The 18887-nt window shown below is 42.7% G+C and overlaps 1 protein-coding gene across 5 annotated transcripts in view; it reads left to right on the top strand.

Moving 5' to 3' along the window:
* Positions 1-18887, top strand: part of LOC105468468 (zinc finger protein 572) — a 71510-nt gene that overhangs the window by 26530 nt on the left and 26093 nt on the right. For 2 of the 5 annotated variants that reach the window (XM_071067834.1, XM_011718659.3), the window contains exon 1: positions 2704-2815. The exons of 2 other annotated variants lie outside the window; for them this stretch is intronic. In XM_071067834.1, the coding sequence (XP_070923935.1) occupies positions 2773-2815 (43 nt within the window). In that variant the 5' untranslated portion in view covers positions 2704-2772. Of the gene's footprint in view, positions 1-2703; positions 2816-11268; positions 11391-18887 lie in introns of those variants that run through there. One more of the 5 variants, XM_011718657.2, reaches the window with a different exon arrangement.

The raw sequence follows: 18887 nt of genomic DNA, 5'->3' as shown, positions 1-18887 counted from the left end.
TACCTGTTCAACAGTCACACTTAAAAACAACAATTGAATTGAACTGAATTCCTATTACCTATAAATTTAAATTCAATCCCTCGCCTTGGTCTATATGACCTCTTACAATGTGGCCTCTTCCAGTCTACTCAGTCACTTCTCCTGCCTGCCTCTCCCTTCTTCTCTACATACCAGTAGGTATCAGGTTTTCTGTAAGCCCTGAATTGTTGACTGTTCTCCAAACAACTGACCTTTACAGAACTCTGTGCCTGTGCAGGTACTATTCCTTCTGCCTAATATGTCTTTCCACCCAACAAAACCATCAAACTCTGTCCGGGCATGGTGGCTCACACCTGTAATCCCAGCACTTTGGGAGGCCGAGGTGGGCAGATCACTTGAGGTCAGGAGTTTGAGACCAGCCTGGCCAACATGGTGAAACCCCATCTTTACTAAAAACACAAAAATTAGCCAGGCGTGATGGCACACACCTGTAATCCCAGCTACTTGGGAGGCTGAGGCAGGAGAATTGCTTGAACCTGCGAGGTGGAGGTTGCAGCGAGCCGAGACTATGCCACTGCACTCCAGTCTGAGAGACAGAGTGAGACTCTGTCTCAAAACAAACAAACAAAACCCACCAAACTCCTGTTCATTCTTCAAAGGCCAATTGGTCTCTTCTGCAAAGTGTTTCTCTTGCTCCCTTAAGTAAAGAGTTAGTCTGCTCCCTATGAGGCCAAAGTAGTATTTTTCTTAATTTCTGTTGCAACATTTACCATGTTATGCTGTAATTTTGCTGTTCACACACCAGTCTTTCCCAACATCAGCTGTCCTGGTAGGTGGTGTGTGAGCAATGCAAATCAGAAGAAAAAAGGCAAGGATGAGGTGATTTGTAGAAAAATTAGTGTTAAGTTGTAAATTCCTGGGGCGCTTGTATACTCAAAATAAGGGTGAAGAAGCTGCAAGCTGCAGAATGTTCAGACTCTTGCAATCTCAGAAGCAAGATGAGCCAGTCACACAGCTGGATCTGCCCATATGGAACAGAGGCTCCCATGGAGGCAGAATTCAGCCAGCAGGGCTTCTAGCTGCCCTGTCTGCCAATCTCTTTTTCCATGGTTTTGACATAGTAACTTTTCTTCAAAAGCATTGCAAACGAAGCACGTAGTAATCACATCCGGGGTAGTCTATGTAGTGCCCCTTAGGGGAAACTCAGGATGAGTTTGGAAGAAGTTGTGTAACCCTAATAGGTCCTTTGCTTGATGCACACAGCCAGTCAATACCCCCTTGGGTTGCAGCAGAGAAAGAGGTTTAATTGTAGGATCACCAACTGAGAAGATGGGAGGAAACCTTAAATCCATCTGCCCCCACGGAACTTAGGTTTGGGGTTTTTAAGAGTTTTGGAGTGGGCTGAAGTGGGGAGATCCTGGGGGCAGGGAGATGAAGAAGCTATGTTCTCATGCTGATCCAGTTCCTCTGTGGGGATCTTCAACCTGGCTGCTGGAATTCGGGGTCTGAAAAACATCTTAAGCAATCCTTAAAAGACATATGATTCTAATGTCAGAGATCCTGTCTGTAGGAACAAAGGGAATATAAATGGTTAGTATCTAGTGACTTTTAGCAACAAGGAAGTGGGCCAAAGTGCAGTCCGATTAAATCTTAATTATAACTATATTTCTGGCCAGAACCCAGCATGCAATTTTTGTCAACCCTGTGGTGGTGGTTTCATTTGTGCTCCAAAGGAGTGAGGTCATGGGTGAAAGAATTTGTGTTTTACAAAAAGGAGTCATCCCAGGCCCATACCCTTCAAAGAGCTTGTGGATACTGCAGCCCAGAGGCTTCTCCTGTTATTTTCTTCTCATGTCTGTTGTGGCCGGGGGTTGCTTACTAATTCAACTGTCAGTCTCACCTTTTGACTGATTCGATTTGGGCAGCAATGTGCTCAGCTCCAGAGGGTCAAACACAACTGGCCTCAGCCAATCACAGCACCTCCATTCTGTCTTGGCAGTCATCACTCTAATCAATGGGCATGTGACAAGTTCTGGCCAGTGCGACAGAAAGGGAAATACACTGGGGGGTTTTGAAAACATGTTTCTCCTCGATAGGAGAGAGGCATGTGAAAATAAAGCCCCCTTTGCCCCCTTGCCTTCCTGCTTTGAACACTATGGTGTTAGAATGTGATGGGAGGAGTTGCTGCAGTCATTTTGTAGTCATGAGGTGGGAAGCCTAAGGAAAGATGTCATAAAAATGCTGAGAATAATGCAGAGGAAGGAAGAAAATGGCCTGGGCCCTTGAAAGCATCACTGAGCTGTTCCACCCATCACAGGACTGCCTGCTTTAAACATTTCTTAAGTGAAGAATAAAGTTCTTATGGTTTAAACCAGTGTGAGTCACATAGTCTGTAACTTGAAACTGAGAACACTCCTTAAGACACCCATATCAACACAGTTTCAACTGTTATTCTTATTGACACTGATGCATGAAAACAGCCATGGCTGGGGAAAGGCAAAAACTCACTCTTCCAGTGCCCTGTGTCAGCCGGCCAGAAGTCAGGGCAATCTCTACAAACTCCTGTCAGAATGACCCTTTCCAGGAGTAAACATGAAGAGAGAGTAAATACTTGTTTAGTAAGTGAATGAAAGAACAAAGGAAATGAAAGTAAACGTTTATAAAGGAACCTGATAAATTTTCCATACTTCCCATGCCCTTAATGTCCTCCAGGCATCATACCCTAAGAGTTTATTTACTCATTGTAAGAATGAAACAAGATTGCTGTGTTCACATTGCTTACTGCTAGCCTGGATGACAGATGTCCACATAGCATACTACAATGTAAGACAATCTGGTGAGCAAATTCATTTATTCATTCTTTTTTTATTTTTAATTTTTTGAGACAGGGTCTCACTCTGTTGCCCAGGCTGGAGTGCAGTGGTGCGATCTTGGCTCACTGCAACCTCCACCTCCCAGGGTCAAGCGATTCTCCTGGCTTTGCCTCCCGAGTAGCTAGGACTACACGCACCTGCCACCATGCCCAGCTAATTTTTGCATTTTTAGTAGAGATGGGGTTTCACCATGTTGGCCAGACTGGCCTTGAACTCCTAACCTCAAGAGATCCACCCACCCTGACCTTCCAAGGTGCTAGGATTACAGGTGTGAGCCACCATGCCTAGCCTCATTTATTGATTCTTGAATTCAGCCAAAGATGTTTATTAAATGGCTTTTCAAGAAGCTTATAGATGTAAAAGAAAGGCATTTTTTCCTGTTCCCCACATTCCTACAGCCCCATAAAAGAAAAACTGTTTTATTGGAAATAGTAGAAGGTATCCTCTGCCCTTCATTTCATTGTCCCCGTCATTACCCCTTACTCATTTATAGGATCAGGAAAACTGTCTTCTATGATGGGTGAGATGGAGCAGAAAAGACTGAACATGTGTGGTGTAGACTCTTGAGTTCTCTAAGATCTTCCTACCCACAGAGCATTTGCTACCTGCTCTCTGCTTCTTGTACATGTGCTTAGTACAATTTCTTGGGCAGGATTTTCTTCCAAGGCAATGAGAGCATAAGTTAGTCTAATGCATGGGGATGAAGTAGGAGGCCTGGGCCCCCAGGTTATCTCTCCAATCCAGTCTTACCTGCGACAAAGCTGATCATTTTGATCCCTATCTAATGTGTCGGTACTCTCAATTGGTTTCTCAACAGGTTTCTCAATTGGTTCAGAACCTCTGGGCAAGTTGGGGAGGAGAAAAGGTTTAAGTATTCCCGGGAGAGTCAAGGGAGGCTAATTGGTGAGATGATATTTCGGATGAGAAGGAGGGGACATTTGCTATACAGATGGATGGGAGGTAGGGGAGGAGGCAAGAGTAGGAGTGACAGAGGGCAGTACCATTGTGTCAGAGGGTAAGACATAGAGGTACAGAAGAGCAAGCTATGTTCTGAGAACCACAAGCGGTTTTGCATCTAGTGGGAGGAGCATGGTGGTTAGAGACGAGCCAGAACGGGAACGTCCTGAAATTTAGATACTATCTTGATGATAGTAACCCATATTTGTGCCTGAGTAGTTTTCTCAGCCTGCTTCCTGCCAGTAGAAGTTTGGGGTTCTGCAGACCTCTTGCTGTTTTGTACTGTCTCTGTGCCTATCGATCCCAGTTGACAGGATACTTTCAGAAATCTTGAGGCTTTTGGTGTGTTGATATGTCATTCACTCTATTAGACAAAAAGTATGCCCACAAATTTCATGAGATAAGCCCTTTTCTCCCTTGGCTTCCTTATGTGGTTGCTGGGATCAAGGCCCTTAAGACTCTGTGATATCCCACTGTTTAACACAGAAGTGCTTCAAGGCACGTTCTGAAGGAAGACCTGCACAGGTCTTTCGTAGTTTGCTGACACTTACTTAGAACACTCTTTCCTAGCGGTGCCCAATATTTGATCTTTACTCAGAAGCCGTTTCTTAATTTTAACACTATTTGCCATCTGGAGAGGCTGGGATGTGGAAAAACAAATTGTTTCCAACACAGCAGTTTCTAGCTCCTATATATTCAAGGCTTGGTTCTTCAGCTTATCTCTTTTCTCTTGCATTTTACCATAGGCAATGAGAGGAAGCCAAGTGGCATGCTTAATATTCTATCTTGAAATCTCTTTAGCTAGAACAGAGGTCAGCTGGCAGGCAGGCTGCCCCCTTATTTATTATTTATTTATTTATTTAGAGACAGAGCCTCACTCTGTCGCCCAGGCTGGAGTTCAGTGGTGCAATCTTGGCTCACTGCAATCTCTGCCTCCGGGTTCAAGTGATTCTCCTGCCTCAGCCTCCCAAGTGGCTGGGATTACAGGCATGTGCCACCACACCTGGCTAATTTTTGTATTTTTAGTAGAGACAGGGTTTCACCATTTTGGCCAGGGTGATCTCAAACTCCTGACCTCAAGTGATCTGCCCACCTCCACCTCCCAAAGTGCTGGGATTACAGGCATGAGCCACCATGCCTGGCTGTCTATTTTCACACATAAAGTTTTATTGGAACACACCCATGCCTGTATACTAGTCTTGCATATGGGCTGCTTTCGAGTTACTATGGCGGAGTTGAGTAGTTGCAACAGAGATCATACGGCCCACAAGCATGGAATAGTTACTCTCTAGACTTTTACAGAATGAATTTGCCACCCACTGACCAAGATGTTGGAGTTGATTAGGTGAATTTCTTATTTTCTACGTGTTAGCACAGGTGACAGTGTTGCCAAATTTCTGCCACGACATAACAAGGATCCCCTTCCTCCATCTTCCGATAACAGTTTGCTCATGGCTAGAGTAGATAATTAGAAGGCAAGCATCACTCTTCATTAAACTCTGAGCTGGACCTGTGGTGCCAGCCTCAGCCTGCTTACACACACCATATAGCCATTCTCCAGCTGGAAGTTCTGTCTGCAATCTTGCGACTCCAGGGAACACACAAACTTTGTCCATGTGCCCTCAACCCCAAATCAAGAGCCTTCCTAGCAATTTAGCTGTGTACTAACTAGAGTCAGTTACAGAGAATAGAATTCACTTGAACTGACATCAGGAATAAAAGATATATTACAAGGATTAAAGGACTTTTGGAATCACTGAGAGGACTGAGGAAATAGACTGCAGACTGAGCTTCCAGGAGTGTCAATCAAAGCTGCTGCTACAACTATGGCAATTACACCTTCAAAGAAGTCTCAGAAATGTAATGTTTAGCTTTTTCAACTGTATTAGTCCGTTTAGGCTATCAAAGCAAAATACCAGACTGAGTGGCTTAAACAGCGGAATTCATTTTCTCACAGTTCTGGGGTTTGGTTTTTGGTTTTTGCTTTTGTTTTTTGACAGGGTCTCACTGTGTCATCCAGGCTGGAGTGCAGTAGTGCAATCATGGTTCACTGGAGCCTTGAACTCCTGGGCTCAAGCAATCCTCCTGCCTCAGCCTCCTGAGTAGCTAGGAATATAGGCATGTGCCACCATGCAAAGCTTTTTTTTTTTTTTTTTTAATTGTTTGTACATATGGAGTCTCACTCTTGTTTAGACTGGTCTCAAACTCCCAGGCTCAAGTGGTCCTCCTGTTTCAGCCTCTTGAAGTATTGGGGTTACAGGTGTAAGTCACCATGCATGGCCTCATTTTCTCACACTTCTGGAAGGTAGAAGTCCATGATCAAGGTACTGTCAGTGTTAGTTTCCATGAGGACTCTCTTACTGGCTTGCAGATGGCCACCTTCTTGCTATATTCTCCCCTGACCTTTCCTTTGTGTGTACACAGACAGAGATGTCTCCGGTGTCTCTTCCTCTTCTGCCAAAGACCCCAGTCCTAGCAGACTACAGCCCCACCCTTATTACGTCGCTTAACCTCAAACACCTCCCTTGAGGCCCTATCTCCAAATATAGCCACACTGGGGATTACAGTTTCAACATAAGAATTTTGAATGAAGGCTGGGTGTGGTGGCTCACACCTGTAATCCCTGCACTTTGGGAGGCTGACACAGGCAGAGCATTTGAGGCCAGGAGTTCGAGACCAGTCTGACCAACATGGTGAAACCCCACCTCTAATAAAAATACAAAAATTAGCCAGTTGTGGTGGTGCACACCTGTAATCCCAGCTACTCGGGAGGCTGAGGCTGGAGAATTGCTTGAACCCGGGAGGCAGAGGCTTCAGTGAGCCAAGATCGTGTCATTCTACTCCAGCCTAGGGGGGCAGAGAGTGAGACTCCATATCAAAAAAAAAAAAAAAAAAAAAAAAGAATTTTCGGTGGACACAATTCAGTTCATAACACCAACTCTTCTCAGGAGGAATGCATAATGAAAAAAAGTGGTAACGGATATTGAGCAAGTCAATACCCAATATCCACCACAGCTTTAAAAAAAAAAAGGTTAAATTATTCATTTCAATATAAGTAATAGTATAAGTTCAGAAGCAATATAAAAAATAGATGAATAAATACTGGTATATTTACACAACAGAATAGCATGCAACTGTTAAAAAAAAAAAAAGAACACTGGGAGCTCTATGATAAATGTCTGTACTATTACAGAAAACTTTCAGTTGGGTGCAGTGGCTCATGACTGTAATCCCAGCACTTTGGGAGGCTGAAGCAGGTGGATTGCTTGAGCCCAGGAGTTGGAGATCAGCCTGGGCAACATAGTAAGACCCTGTCTCTACAAAACAAAACAAAACAAAACAAAATTAGCTGGTAGTAGCACACACCTATGGTCCCAGATACTTAGGAGGCTGAGGTGGGAGGATTGCTTGAGCCCTGGAAGTTGAGCTTGCAGTGAGCTGAGATCACGCCACTGGACTCCAGCTTGGGGGACAGAGTGAGATTCTGCCTCAAAAATTAAAAAAAAAAAAAGAGAAGAAAATAAAATTCTCCATGATATGTTGTTAAGTGAAAAAACTAAAATTTAGAACAAAGTGAATAGTTTACTATCATATGTGTAGCAAATGAAATGAATGAATATCTGTCACCTATCTTTATTCATTACCTATGTATGTGTATATGTATGTATATAAGTAGGTAGGCAGGTATTTGCTCACATATGGCGTATCTGTGAATAATACACAAGAAACATACAACGTTGGTTGCCCCAGTGGAGAGAAGAACTGGATGGCTGGGGGCAGGGATGAGAGAGGACATTTCACTTTCTGTATGTATTTTGGAGGTTTTTGTTCATTTGTTTGTTTGTTGAGGAAGCAGATTCTGAGACTGAGTTTAGAGTCCAGGGTGTTGATTAGGAAATGGCCTTGGTATCCAAACCTGTGGAAAGGTGGGAAAGGAATCAGGATTGAGCAGAGGGGGAAGACCTGCAATTTGGGCTTGACAACAGATTCCTCCTTCAAGGCCATCAAGAATTCAGGAGTTGGCTGGGCACTGTGGCTCCACCTGTAATCCCAACATTTTGGGAGGCCAAGGCAGGAGGATTGCTTGAGCCCAAGGGTTCACATCAAGCCTGGGAAACAAAGTGAGACCCCCCTCTCTACAAAAAAATTAAAAAAATTAGGAGGGCATCGTGGCACGTGCCTTTAGCCCCAGTTACTTAAGAGGCTGAGATGGGAGGATTGCTAGAACCTGGGGAGTCAAGGCTGCAGTAAGCCGTGATTGTGCCACTGCACTCCAGCCTGGGTGACAGAGTAAGGCTGTCTTAAAAACAAACAACACACAGGAAGCTGAAATAGTGCATTTGAGAGTTATCCTGCTTTGGACAACACGGACAGGCTTTTATATTTCTGCCTTGATCAGTCACTAGATGTGGGCTGCCTTGGAAAGGGCATGAGCTCCAGAAAGGCTATTCTCTGAAACTGAAGCACTCCTGAGGGAGCCAACAGCTGAAAGCTTTCTGCTCACAGCACTCTCAAAGGTGGGCAACATGAACTTCCTTGGAGTCTGAGTGATGCATCTCTGTGTCTGTCACTTATGGTCTATATGATTATGACCTAGCCTCTTGAAACTTCTCTGACCTTATCTCCAAGTACTGTTCATTTCACTTGCTCTGCTCCTTATGATTTCTTGAGTTTCCATCTCAGAGTCTTTTTTCTTACTGTTCCTGTCTTAACTGTTCCTCCCTTAAATAATGATGAGGCCCACGCCTTTCTTCCTTCATACTTCTGCTGAAATATCTCCCTACCGAGAGGACTTCCCTGATCAGCTGAAATAGTACACTTTCTTTAACTTCCTTTACTTCTTTTTCTAATACTCATCACTGCTTAACATACATTTGTTTACTTTTTGTTGATGTTCATTTATGATCTCCCCCACAATGTTTGGTGCCCTGGTGTATCCTCAGTATAGAGGATAACACAGTAACAGGCACACAGTAGGCTTTCAACAAATATTTGTTAAATAAATGAATGAAGGAGTCAGGCACTGTGCTATGTTGTAAGATAGAATCATAAGCAAAAGTGGAGGCAGGCCTTGTTCTCATGGAACTTGCTATCTGGATGGACAGGCAAAATAATGCATCAATCACACAAACATAAAGTTGCAGTCATTACATGGGCTACAATGGAAAAAGAAGATATGGTAGGAGAAGAGCATGTAGAAAAGCCTAGAAAGCTTCTGTGAGAAAGTGATGTGTAAGCTGAAATCTGAAGGATGAGTAAGCATCAGTTAGGTAAAGGAACATGGAAGAATCAGATTCATTTTTGGAAAATATACCTCTGGATTCAACAGGGAAGAGTGAATGAGAGGGAGCAAGGATGGGTATCTATAGGACTGTTAGGAGGGCATGGAAATCCTTCCAAGTGAGGGGTGATGGTTGCCAGAATAGAGGTGGCCCAGGTGGTTAGGAGAAACAACTACAGGTGAGAATTATTTATTACACAATGGATGAGGCTTATTTATGAATTGTATATGGAAGGTAAGGAAAGGGAAGTGAAAAGAAGGACTTTTGGGTTTCCATATAACTGGATGGATGGTTGAAAGAATATTGGAAGAGAAACAGGTTTATTTTGTTTTATTTTGTGTTTATATGTGTATACGGAGAAGAACAGTGAGAGAGAAGACAGATTATGATTTTGATTTTTGACATTTTGGTTTTGAGGTGTTATTGAGACTTCCTGTATGAGATGCCAAGTAGACCACTAGTTATGAGTGAAGAGCTCACCCATGTAGCTTGGGCTGGAGAAGCAAATTTTTGAGTTGTCTGCCTAGGTGGTATTTGAAAATGTGGGAGTGGATGAGATTGCCTAGGCAGAGAACATTCAGTGATAAGAGGAGAGGATGATCTCGAGGGACTGACTTGGAAAAGAGACTAACAGGACTGACTAGAGATGTTGGAAGAAAAGGAGGAGAATGTGGTATCACCTCAAAAGACTGTTTCTAGAAGACGAGTCCTTAGCCATATCAAACCTCCTGAAAAAGGACCTGAGAACTAAAAAATACCAATTGCACTAACTGACATCATGGAGGTCATTGGTGATGCTAGTGATTTTTCGTTGTTGTTGCAGGAGAAATGTTAAGGTCAGTGGAAAATTGGTGAAATGGAAACATTGTGAGTAAAAAGAGGAAAGAAAAGCTGAGGGACCATTTGGGGATGGGGTGGAGGGATTGTGAGTTTGGTTGGTAGTGTGAAGTTTCCAAGAAGATGGGTAGGAAAGTGAGTACCAGTAAAGGGCTTATTAAAATGCCAAAGAGCCAGCACTTTGGGAGGCCGAGGTGGGCAGATCATGAGGTCAAGAGATCAAGACCATTCTGGCGAACATGGTGAAACCTGTCTCTACTAAAAATGCAAAAATTAGCTGGGCGTGGTGGCGCACGCCAGTAGTCCTAGCTACTCGGGAGCTGAGGCAGAAGAATTGCTTGAACCAGGGAGGCAGAGGTTGCAGTGAGCCGAAATCCTGCCATTGCACTCCAGGCTGGGGGACACAGTGAGACTCTATCTCCAAAAAAACAAAAACAAAAACAAAAACAAACCCAAAAAGAAAAAAAAAAAAAAAAAAAACCGCCAAAGAGGAACTCTGTGTTGTAACAGGAAGAAACAGAATGGCAGTGTGCAGACTTGAGTAGATTTCTATGTTTGGTAGAGATGAGATGAAGGGACTGGCTTCTATTTTCTCTGTAATGAAAAAGGAGGGATTAAATAGTTCTCCAGGAGTTAATAAGGGTGACTTGTAAACGAATTGTTTTATATGTGAATGGATGCCTTGGCTTTCTAACTTCCACAGATAAGTAAATATATATCCACGCTCACAGCGGTGGGAACAGAAACAGTAAGTGTTTAAAAATACTAGAATGAGACCAGGCACGGTGGCTCACGTCTGTAATCCCAGCACTTTGGGAGGCTGAGGCGAGCGGATCACGAGGTGAGGAGATCGAGACCATCCTGGCTAACACGGTGAAACCCCATCTCTACTAAAAATACAAAAATTAGCCGGGTATGGTGGCAGGTGCCTGTAGTCCCAGCTACTCGGGAAGCTGAGGCAGGAGGATTGCGTGAACCCGGGAGTCGGAGCTTGCAGTGAGGCGAGATCGCGCTACTGCACTCTAGCCTGGGTGACAGAGCGAGACTCCGTTTCAAAAAAAAAAAAAATACTAGATTGATTTTTATTCTAATAGTGATGATAATTAATCTGATGATATTCTGATGGCAAGGAAAGGTATAATCTCCAATCAGGCCTCTGTCGTAAGCCCCCTAACAAGTGACAGGAATGAGGTTCACAGCTGTCACAGCACAAGGAAAGGAAATCCATCCCCACGCTCCTTCTGGTCCAGGACCCTAAGGGTTAAGATCAACGAGAGTTGGCCATCACTGCTTCCTAGAGCGGCTCTAGCAAAGCCGCCAGGGGAGATGGGGGTAACTTCCTGTTTCTGCCTTCCGGGTTTGAGAGTTTAGGACCCTGGGTTGGTGGGGTTAGAGGGAGAGGGGGCGCCTTCCTCCTCGACTGCTGGGGGTGCAGGGCGCCTTGGGTGTAGCACCCAGAACAGTGAGTTCCTTCTTGGGGGGAAGGGAGCCGAGGGTTGCGGGCTAGAGGAGTGGAAACAGCTCCGTCCAGGCTGCAGTGGACATCCGGAGAGAGATCCCGCTGCTGCCAGGGGCGAAGGCCCAGCATCTCCCACCGGCGGGCCACCGTCATCTTTGTCCGCGGGGTCCCTTAAGGGATCCTGTCGGCCGGAGACCGTTTGGTATCCTGGAACTTCACCCCCCAGCGTCTCCAACTTGTCCCTGCCATTGGTTGTTAAAACTAGGCGTCAGGCAGTGCATTTTTGAAGGATTTCTGATCAAAGCATGGCCCCACTCTGATCAGCTAGTTGCTCTGTAACAGTGAAAACACTCCTTCCCCGTGGAGAGACATCTTAATGGCAACCCTTTATGGCCTTGCATTTGCCACCGTTTTTGCTGAGCCACTGTTCCGGGGGCTCGTTTGCTGCCAAATTTAATAGTATTTTAGTAGGGAAAATGGAGGGGGGGAGGGTGGTAATGTGTTACCCAGACTCATGCTTCTTTTGTAAATACTTTGATAACAATATGTAACTTAGGACAGCAAAATATGTAACTCTATTCGAACAACTCCACCCCCTTCCTTTTTTTGCATTCAGGTGTATGGCTTTTTCCCTCCCCTCACTCAGACACTGGGGATATTAGTAGACTAGTTTCACGTTTCTCTAGAACAAATCCCTGCTTGCTGAGTGTGCTTATGGAATCTCGACTCACTTTGTTACAAGGTTTAGGAATGTAGATCTGTTTTCTAAAACGCCAGTCAATATATTCTAAAATAAAGGGACTCTTTGAGGATTATTTGTAGTTTGGCATTATGCCCAGCTCTGCTTCCCATTCTAGTTTATGATCATAGGTAAGAGGGTGAAAAAGGTCAGCATCCAAACAGACTTGGAGCTCAATCCTGCTCTACCACTTTCTAGGTGACCTTAGGAAAGTTTCTTAATACCTTTTAAACTCATCCTGTAAAATGCTGGTAGTTGTTCATACACCTCAGAGGGCTATTGTAAGAATTAAATGACAAATGTGTGGAAATTATTTCATTCACTACCTGGCACATAATAGGCAGCAATGGTGAAAATACAATATAAGTACAGATACTTTTTTTTGTTTTTAAAATGTGTGGTTTTGTATATCCTTTTATGTCCTTATTTTTCTCCCAAATAATGATATTCTTTATATTCTGAAATGGATGCCAGAAGTCCCTATGTCACTGCCTTCCTATGGTAGATCACATCATTTTCTTCTTTTTATTTCTTATTTTTTGTTGTTGAGACGGAATCTTGCTCTGTCGCCCAGGCTGGAGTGGTGCAGTGACACCATGTCGGCTCCCTGCAACCTCCGCCTCCTGGGTTCGAGCGGTTCTCCTGCCTCAGCCCCGTGAGTAGCTGGGACTACAGGCACGTGCCACCACGCCCGGCTAATTTTTTGTAGTTTTAGTAGAGAACGGGGTTTCACTGCATAGCCAGGGTGGAACATTTTCTAGTCCCTTAAAATAGGTTACTGATTGTTGGCTCCAGAAGACAAAGTTTAGGCTGAAATGGGTATTGTGAATATGGTAGACTTAGGAACTAAGTGCAAGGAGGAAGAGGTCCTCTTGAGGCTCCTTTTTATATTGCAGGGTTATTGGCTATAATTATTCCACCTCTGCTTTGTCCTAATTTCTCTTTACTGGTTATGTAAATCCTAACTTTCCTTTGAAATTGACTTCAAAGGTTTCCTTCTGTCAAGACCAAGTTATTCTTTTGAAACTAAACAGCGTGCTTTTTTTTCTTTAGCTGCTGCTTATGCCTGCATATTGATTCCTTGAAGTCTTTATAAAAGTTTTATTGGTGTCTTTTAAAAAAATATACTTTGTTTTTTAAATTAAAAGTGTTTCTAAGCTATGCGTGGACAATGAGGATTAGTATTCTGTCTTTGAAGCTTGATCCTCAAACCTTTAATGTGAAGATTTACTTTTTTTTTTTATTATGTAAGTTCTAGGGTACATGGGCACAACGTGCAGGTTTGTTACATATGTATACATGTGCCATGTTGGTGTGCTGCACCCATTAACTCGTCATTTACATTAGGTGTATCTCTTAATGCTATCCCTCCCCCCCTCCACAATAGGACTGGGTATGTGATGATCCCCTTCCTGTGTCTAAGTGATCTCATTGTTCAATTCCCACCTATGAGTGAGAACATGCGGTGTTTGGTTTTCTGTTCTTGCGATAGTTTGCTGAGAATGATGGTTTCCAGCTGCATCCATGTCCCTACAAAGGACACAAACTCATCCTTTTTTATGGCTGCATAGTATTCCATGGTGTATATGTGCCACATTTTCTTAATCCAGTCTGTCACTGATGGACATTTGGGTTGATTCCAAGTCTTTGCTATTGTGAATAGTACTGCAATAAACATACATGTGCATGTGCCTTTATAGCAGCATGACTTATAATCCTTTGGGTATATCCCCAGTAATGGGATGGCTGGGTCAAATGGTATGTCTAGTTCTAGATCCTTGAGGAATTGCCACACTGTTTTCCACAATGGTTGAACTAGTTTACAGTCCCACCAACGGTGTAAAAGTGTTTCTGTTTCTCCACATCCTCTCCAGCACCTGTTGTTTCCTGATTTTTTAATGATTGCCATTCTAACTGGTGTGAGATGGTATCTCATTGTGGTTTTGATTTGCATTTCTCTGATGGCGAGTGATGATGAGCATTTTTTCATGTGTCTGTTGGCTGTATGAATGTCTTCTTTTGAGAAGTGTCTGTTCATATCCTTTGCCCACTTTTTGATGGGGTTGCTTGTTTTTTTCTTGTAAATTTGATTGAGTTCTTTGTAGGTTCTGGATATTAGCCCTTTGTCAGATGAGTAGATTGCAAAAATTTTCTCCCATCCTGTAGGTTGCCTCTTCACTCTGATGGTAGTTTCTTTTGCCATGCAGAAGCTCTTTAGTTTAATTAGATCCCATTTGTGTATTTTGACTTTTGTTGCTGTTGCTTTTGGTGTTTTAGTAATGGAGTCCTTGCCCATGCCTATGTCCTGAATGGTATTGCCTAGGTTTTGTTCTAGGGTTTTTATGGTTTTAGGTCTAACATTTAAGTTTTAATCCATCTTGAATTAATTTTTGTATAAGGTGTAAGGAAGGGATCCAGTTTCAGCTTTCTACATATGGCTAGCCAGTTTTCCCAGCACCATTTATTAAATAGGGAATCTTTTCCCCATTTCTTGTTTTTGTAGGTTTGTCAAAGATCCATTGGTTGTAAATGTGTGGTGTTATTTCTGAGGCCCCTGTTCTGTTCCATTGGTCTATATCTCTGTTTTGGTACCAGTACCATGCTGTTTTGGTTACTGTAGCCTTGTAATATAGTTTGAAGTCAGGTAGCATGATGCCTCCAGCTTTGTTCTTTTGGCTTACGATCGTCTTGGCAATGCGGGGTCTTTTTTGGTTCCATATGAACTTTAAAGCAGTTTTTTCCAATTCTGTGAAGAAAGTCATTGGTAGCTTAATGGGGATGGCATTGAATCTATAAATTACCTTGTGCAGTATGGCCATTTTCACGATATTGATTCTTCCTATCCATGAGCATGGTATGTTCTTCCATTTGTTTGTGTCCTCTTTGATTTCACTGAGCAGTGGTTTGTAGTTCTCCTTGAAGAGGTCCTTTACATCCCTTGTAAGTTGGATTCCTAGGTATTTTATTCTTTTTGTAGCGATTGTGAATGGGAGTTCATTCATGATTTGGCCTCTCTGTTTGTCTGTTACTGGTGTATAAGAATGCTTGTGATTTTTGCACATTGATTTTGTATCCTGAGACTTTGCTGAAGTTGCTTATCAGCTTAAGGAGATTTTGGGCTGAGATGATGGGGTTTTCTAAATATACAATCATGTCATCTGGAAACAGGGATAATTTGACTTTCTTCTTTTCCTAACTGAATACCCTTTATTTCTTTCTCTTGCCTGATTGCCCTAGCCAGAACTTCCTTTTTTTTTTTTTTTTTGTATTTTTAGTGGAGACGGGGTTTCATTGTGTTAGCCAGGATGGTCTCGATCTCCTGACCTCGTGATCCGCCTGTCTCGGCCTCCCAAAGTGCTGGGATTACAGGCTTGAGCCACCGCGCCCGGCCGAGCCACCGCGCCCGGCCCAGAACTTCCAACACTATGTTGAATAGGAGTGGTGAGAGAGGGCATCCCTGTCTTGGGCTTTCAAAGGGAATGCTTCCAGTTTTTGCCCATTCAGTATGATATTAGCTGTGGGTTTTTCGTAAATAGCTCTTATTATTTTGAGATATGTTCCATCAATACCGAATTTATTGAGAGTTTTTAGCATGAAGGGCTGTTGAATTTTGTCAAAGGCCTTTTCTGCATCTGTTGAGATAATCATGTGGTTTTTGTCTTTGGTTCTGTTTATATGCTGGATTACGTTTATTGATTTGCGTATGTTGAACCAGCCTTGCATTCCAGGGATGAAGCCCACTTGATCATGGTGGATAAACTTTTTGATGTCCTGCTGGATTCGGTTTGCCAGTATTTTATTGAGGATTTTTGCATCGATGTTCATCAGGGATATTGGTCTAAAATTCTCTTTTTTTTTTTTGTATCTCTGCCAGGCTTTGGTATCAGGATGATGTTGGCCTCATAAAATGAGTTAGGGAGGATTCCCTCTTTTTCTATTGATTGGAATAGTTTCAGAAGGAATGGTACCAACTCCTCTTTGTACCTCTGGTAGAGTTCGGCTGTGAATCCGTCTGGTCCTGGACTTTTTTTGTTTGGTAGGCTATTAATTGTTGCCTCAATTTCAGAGCCTGCTATTGGTCTATTCAGGGATTCAACTTCTTCCTGGTTTAGTCTTGGAAGAGTGTAAGTGTCCAGGAAATTATCCATTTCTTCTAGGTTTTCTAGTTTATTTGTGTAGAGGTGTTTATAGTATTCCTTGATGGTAGTTTGTATTTCTGTGGGGTCGGTGGTGATAGCCCCTTCATCATTTTTTATTGCGTCTATTTGATTCTTCTCTATTTTCTTCTTTATTAGCCTTGCTAGCGGTCTATCAATTTTGTTGATCTTTTCAAAAATCCAGCTCCTGGATTCATTGATTTTTTGGAGGGTTTTTTGTGTCTCTATCTCCTTCAGTTCTGCTCTGATCTTAGTTATTTCTTGCCTTCTGCTAGCTTTTGAATGTGTTTGCTCTTGCTTCTCTAGTTCTTTTAATTGTGATGTTAGGGTGTCAACTTTAGATCTTTCCTGCCTTCTCTTGTGGGCATTTAGTGCTATAAATTTCCCTCTACACACTGCTTTAAATGTATCCCAGAGATTCTAGTATGTTGTATCTTTGTTCTTATTGGTTTCAAAGAACATCTTTATTTCTGCCTTCATTTCGTTATGTACCCAGTAGTCATTCAGGAGCAGGTTGTTCAGTTCCCATGTAGTTAAGCGGTTTTGATTGAGTTTCTTAGTCCTGAGTTCTAGTTTGATTGCACTGTGGTCTGAGAGACAGTTTGTTATAATTTCTGTTCTTTTACATTTGCTGAGGAGTGCTTTACTTACAAGTATATGGTCAATTTTGGAATAAATGTGATGTGGTGCTGAGAAGAATGTATATTCTCTTGATTTGGGGTGGAGAGTTCTGTAGATGTCTATTAGATCTGCTTGGTGCAGAGTTGAGTTCAATTCCTGGATATCCTTATTAACTTTCTGTCTCGTTGATCTGTCTAATGTTGACAGTGGGGTGTTAAAGTCTCCCATTATTATTGTATGGGAGTCTAAGTCTCTTTGTAAGTCTCTAAGGACTTGCTTTATGAATCTGGGTGCTCCTGTATTGGGTGCATATATATTTAGGATAGTTAGCTCTTCCTGATGAATTGATCCCTTTACCATTATGTAATGGCCTTCCTTGTCTCTTTTGATCTTTGATGGTTTAAAGTCTGTCTTATCAGAGACTAGGATTGCAAGCCCTGCTTTTTTTTTGTTTTCCATTTGCTTGGTAGATCTTCCTCCATCCCTTTATTTTGAGCCTATGTTTGTCTCTGCATGTGAGATGGGTCTCCTGAATACAGCAAACTGATGGGTCTTGACTCTATCCAATTTGCCAGTCCGTGTCTTTTAATTGGACCATTTAGTCCATTTACATTTAAGGTTAATATTGTTATGTGTGAACTTGATCCTGTCATTATGATATTAGCTGGTTATTTTGCTCGCTAGTTGATGCAGTTTCTTTCTAGCATCGATGGACTTTACATTTTGACATGTTTTTGCAATGGCTGGTACCGGTTGTGCCTTTCCATGTTTAGTGCTTCTTTCAGGATCTCTTGTAGGGCAGGCCTGGTGGTGACTAAATCTCTTAGCATTTGCTTGTCTGTAAAGGATTTTATTTCTCCTTCACTTATGAAACTTAGTTTGGCTGGATATGAAATTCTGGGTTGAAAATTCTTTTCTTTAAGAATGTTGAATATTGGCCCCCAGTCTCTTCTGGCTTGGAGAGTTTCTGCCGAGAGATCTGCTGTTAGTCTGATGGGCTTCCCTTTGTGGGTAACCCGACCTTTCTCTCTGGCTGCCCTTAACATTTCTTCCTTCAACTTTGGTGAATCTGACAATTATGTGTCTTGGAGTTGCTCTTCTCGAGGAGTATCTTTGTGGCGTTCTCTGTCTTTCCTGAATTTGAATGTTAGCTTGCCTTACTAGGTTGGGGAAGTTCTCCTGGATGATATCCTACAGAGTGTTTTCCAACTTGGTTCCGTTTTCCCTGTCACTTTCAGGCATACCCGTCAGACATAGATTTGGTCTTTTCACATAATCCCATATTTCTTGGAGGCTTTGTTCATTTCTTTTTACTCTCTTTTCTCTACACTTCTCTTCTCGCTTCACTTCATTCATTTGATCTTCAATCGCTGATACTCTTTCTTCCAGTTGATCGAGTCGGTTACTGAAGCTTGTGCTTTTGTCATGTAGTTCTCGTGTTATGGTTTTCATCTCTATCAGTTCTTTTAAGGTCTTCTCTGCATTGATTATTCTAGTTATCCATTCATCCATTCTTTTTTCAAGGTTTTTAGTTTCTTTGCGCTGGTTACCTAGTTCCTCCTTTAGCTCTGAGAAGTTTGATCGAATGAAGCCTTCTTATCTCAGCTCGTCAAAGTCATTCTCTGTCCAGCTTTGTTCTGTTGCTGGTGATTAGCTGCGTTCCTTTGGATGGGGAGATGTGCTCTGATTTTTTGAATTTCCAGCTTTCCTGCACTGCTTTTTCCCCATCTTTGTGGTTTTTCTCTGCCTTTGGTCTTTGATGATGGTGACGTACTGATGGGGTTTTGGTGTGGGTGTCCTTTCTGTTTGTTAGTTTTCCTTCTAACAGTCAGGACCCTCAGTTGTAGGTCTGTTGGAGTTTGCTTGAGGTCCACTCCAGACCCTGTTTGCCTGGGTATCAGCAGCAGAGGCTGAAGATAGAATATTGCTGAACAGCAAGTGCTGCTGTCTGATTCTTGTTCTGGAAGCTTCGTCTCAGGGGTG

This window comes from Macaca nemestrina, chromosome 8 (genome assembly GCF_043159975.1).
Source record: "Macaca nemestrina isolate mMacNem1 chromosome 8, mMacNem.hap1, whole genome shotgun sequence".
Taxonomy (NCBI): domain Eukaryota; kingdom Metazoa; phylum Chordata; class Mammalia; order Primates; family Cercopithecidae; genus Macaca; species Macaca nemestrina.
Note: the sequence above shows the minus strand (reverse complement) of the source record. Positions and strands in the feature narration are given on the sequence as shown.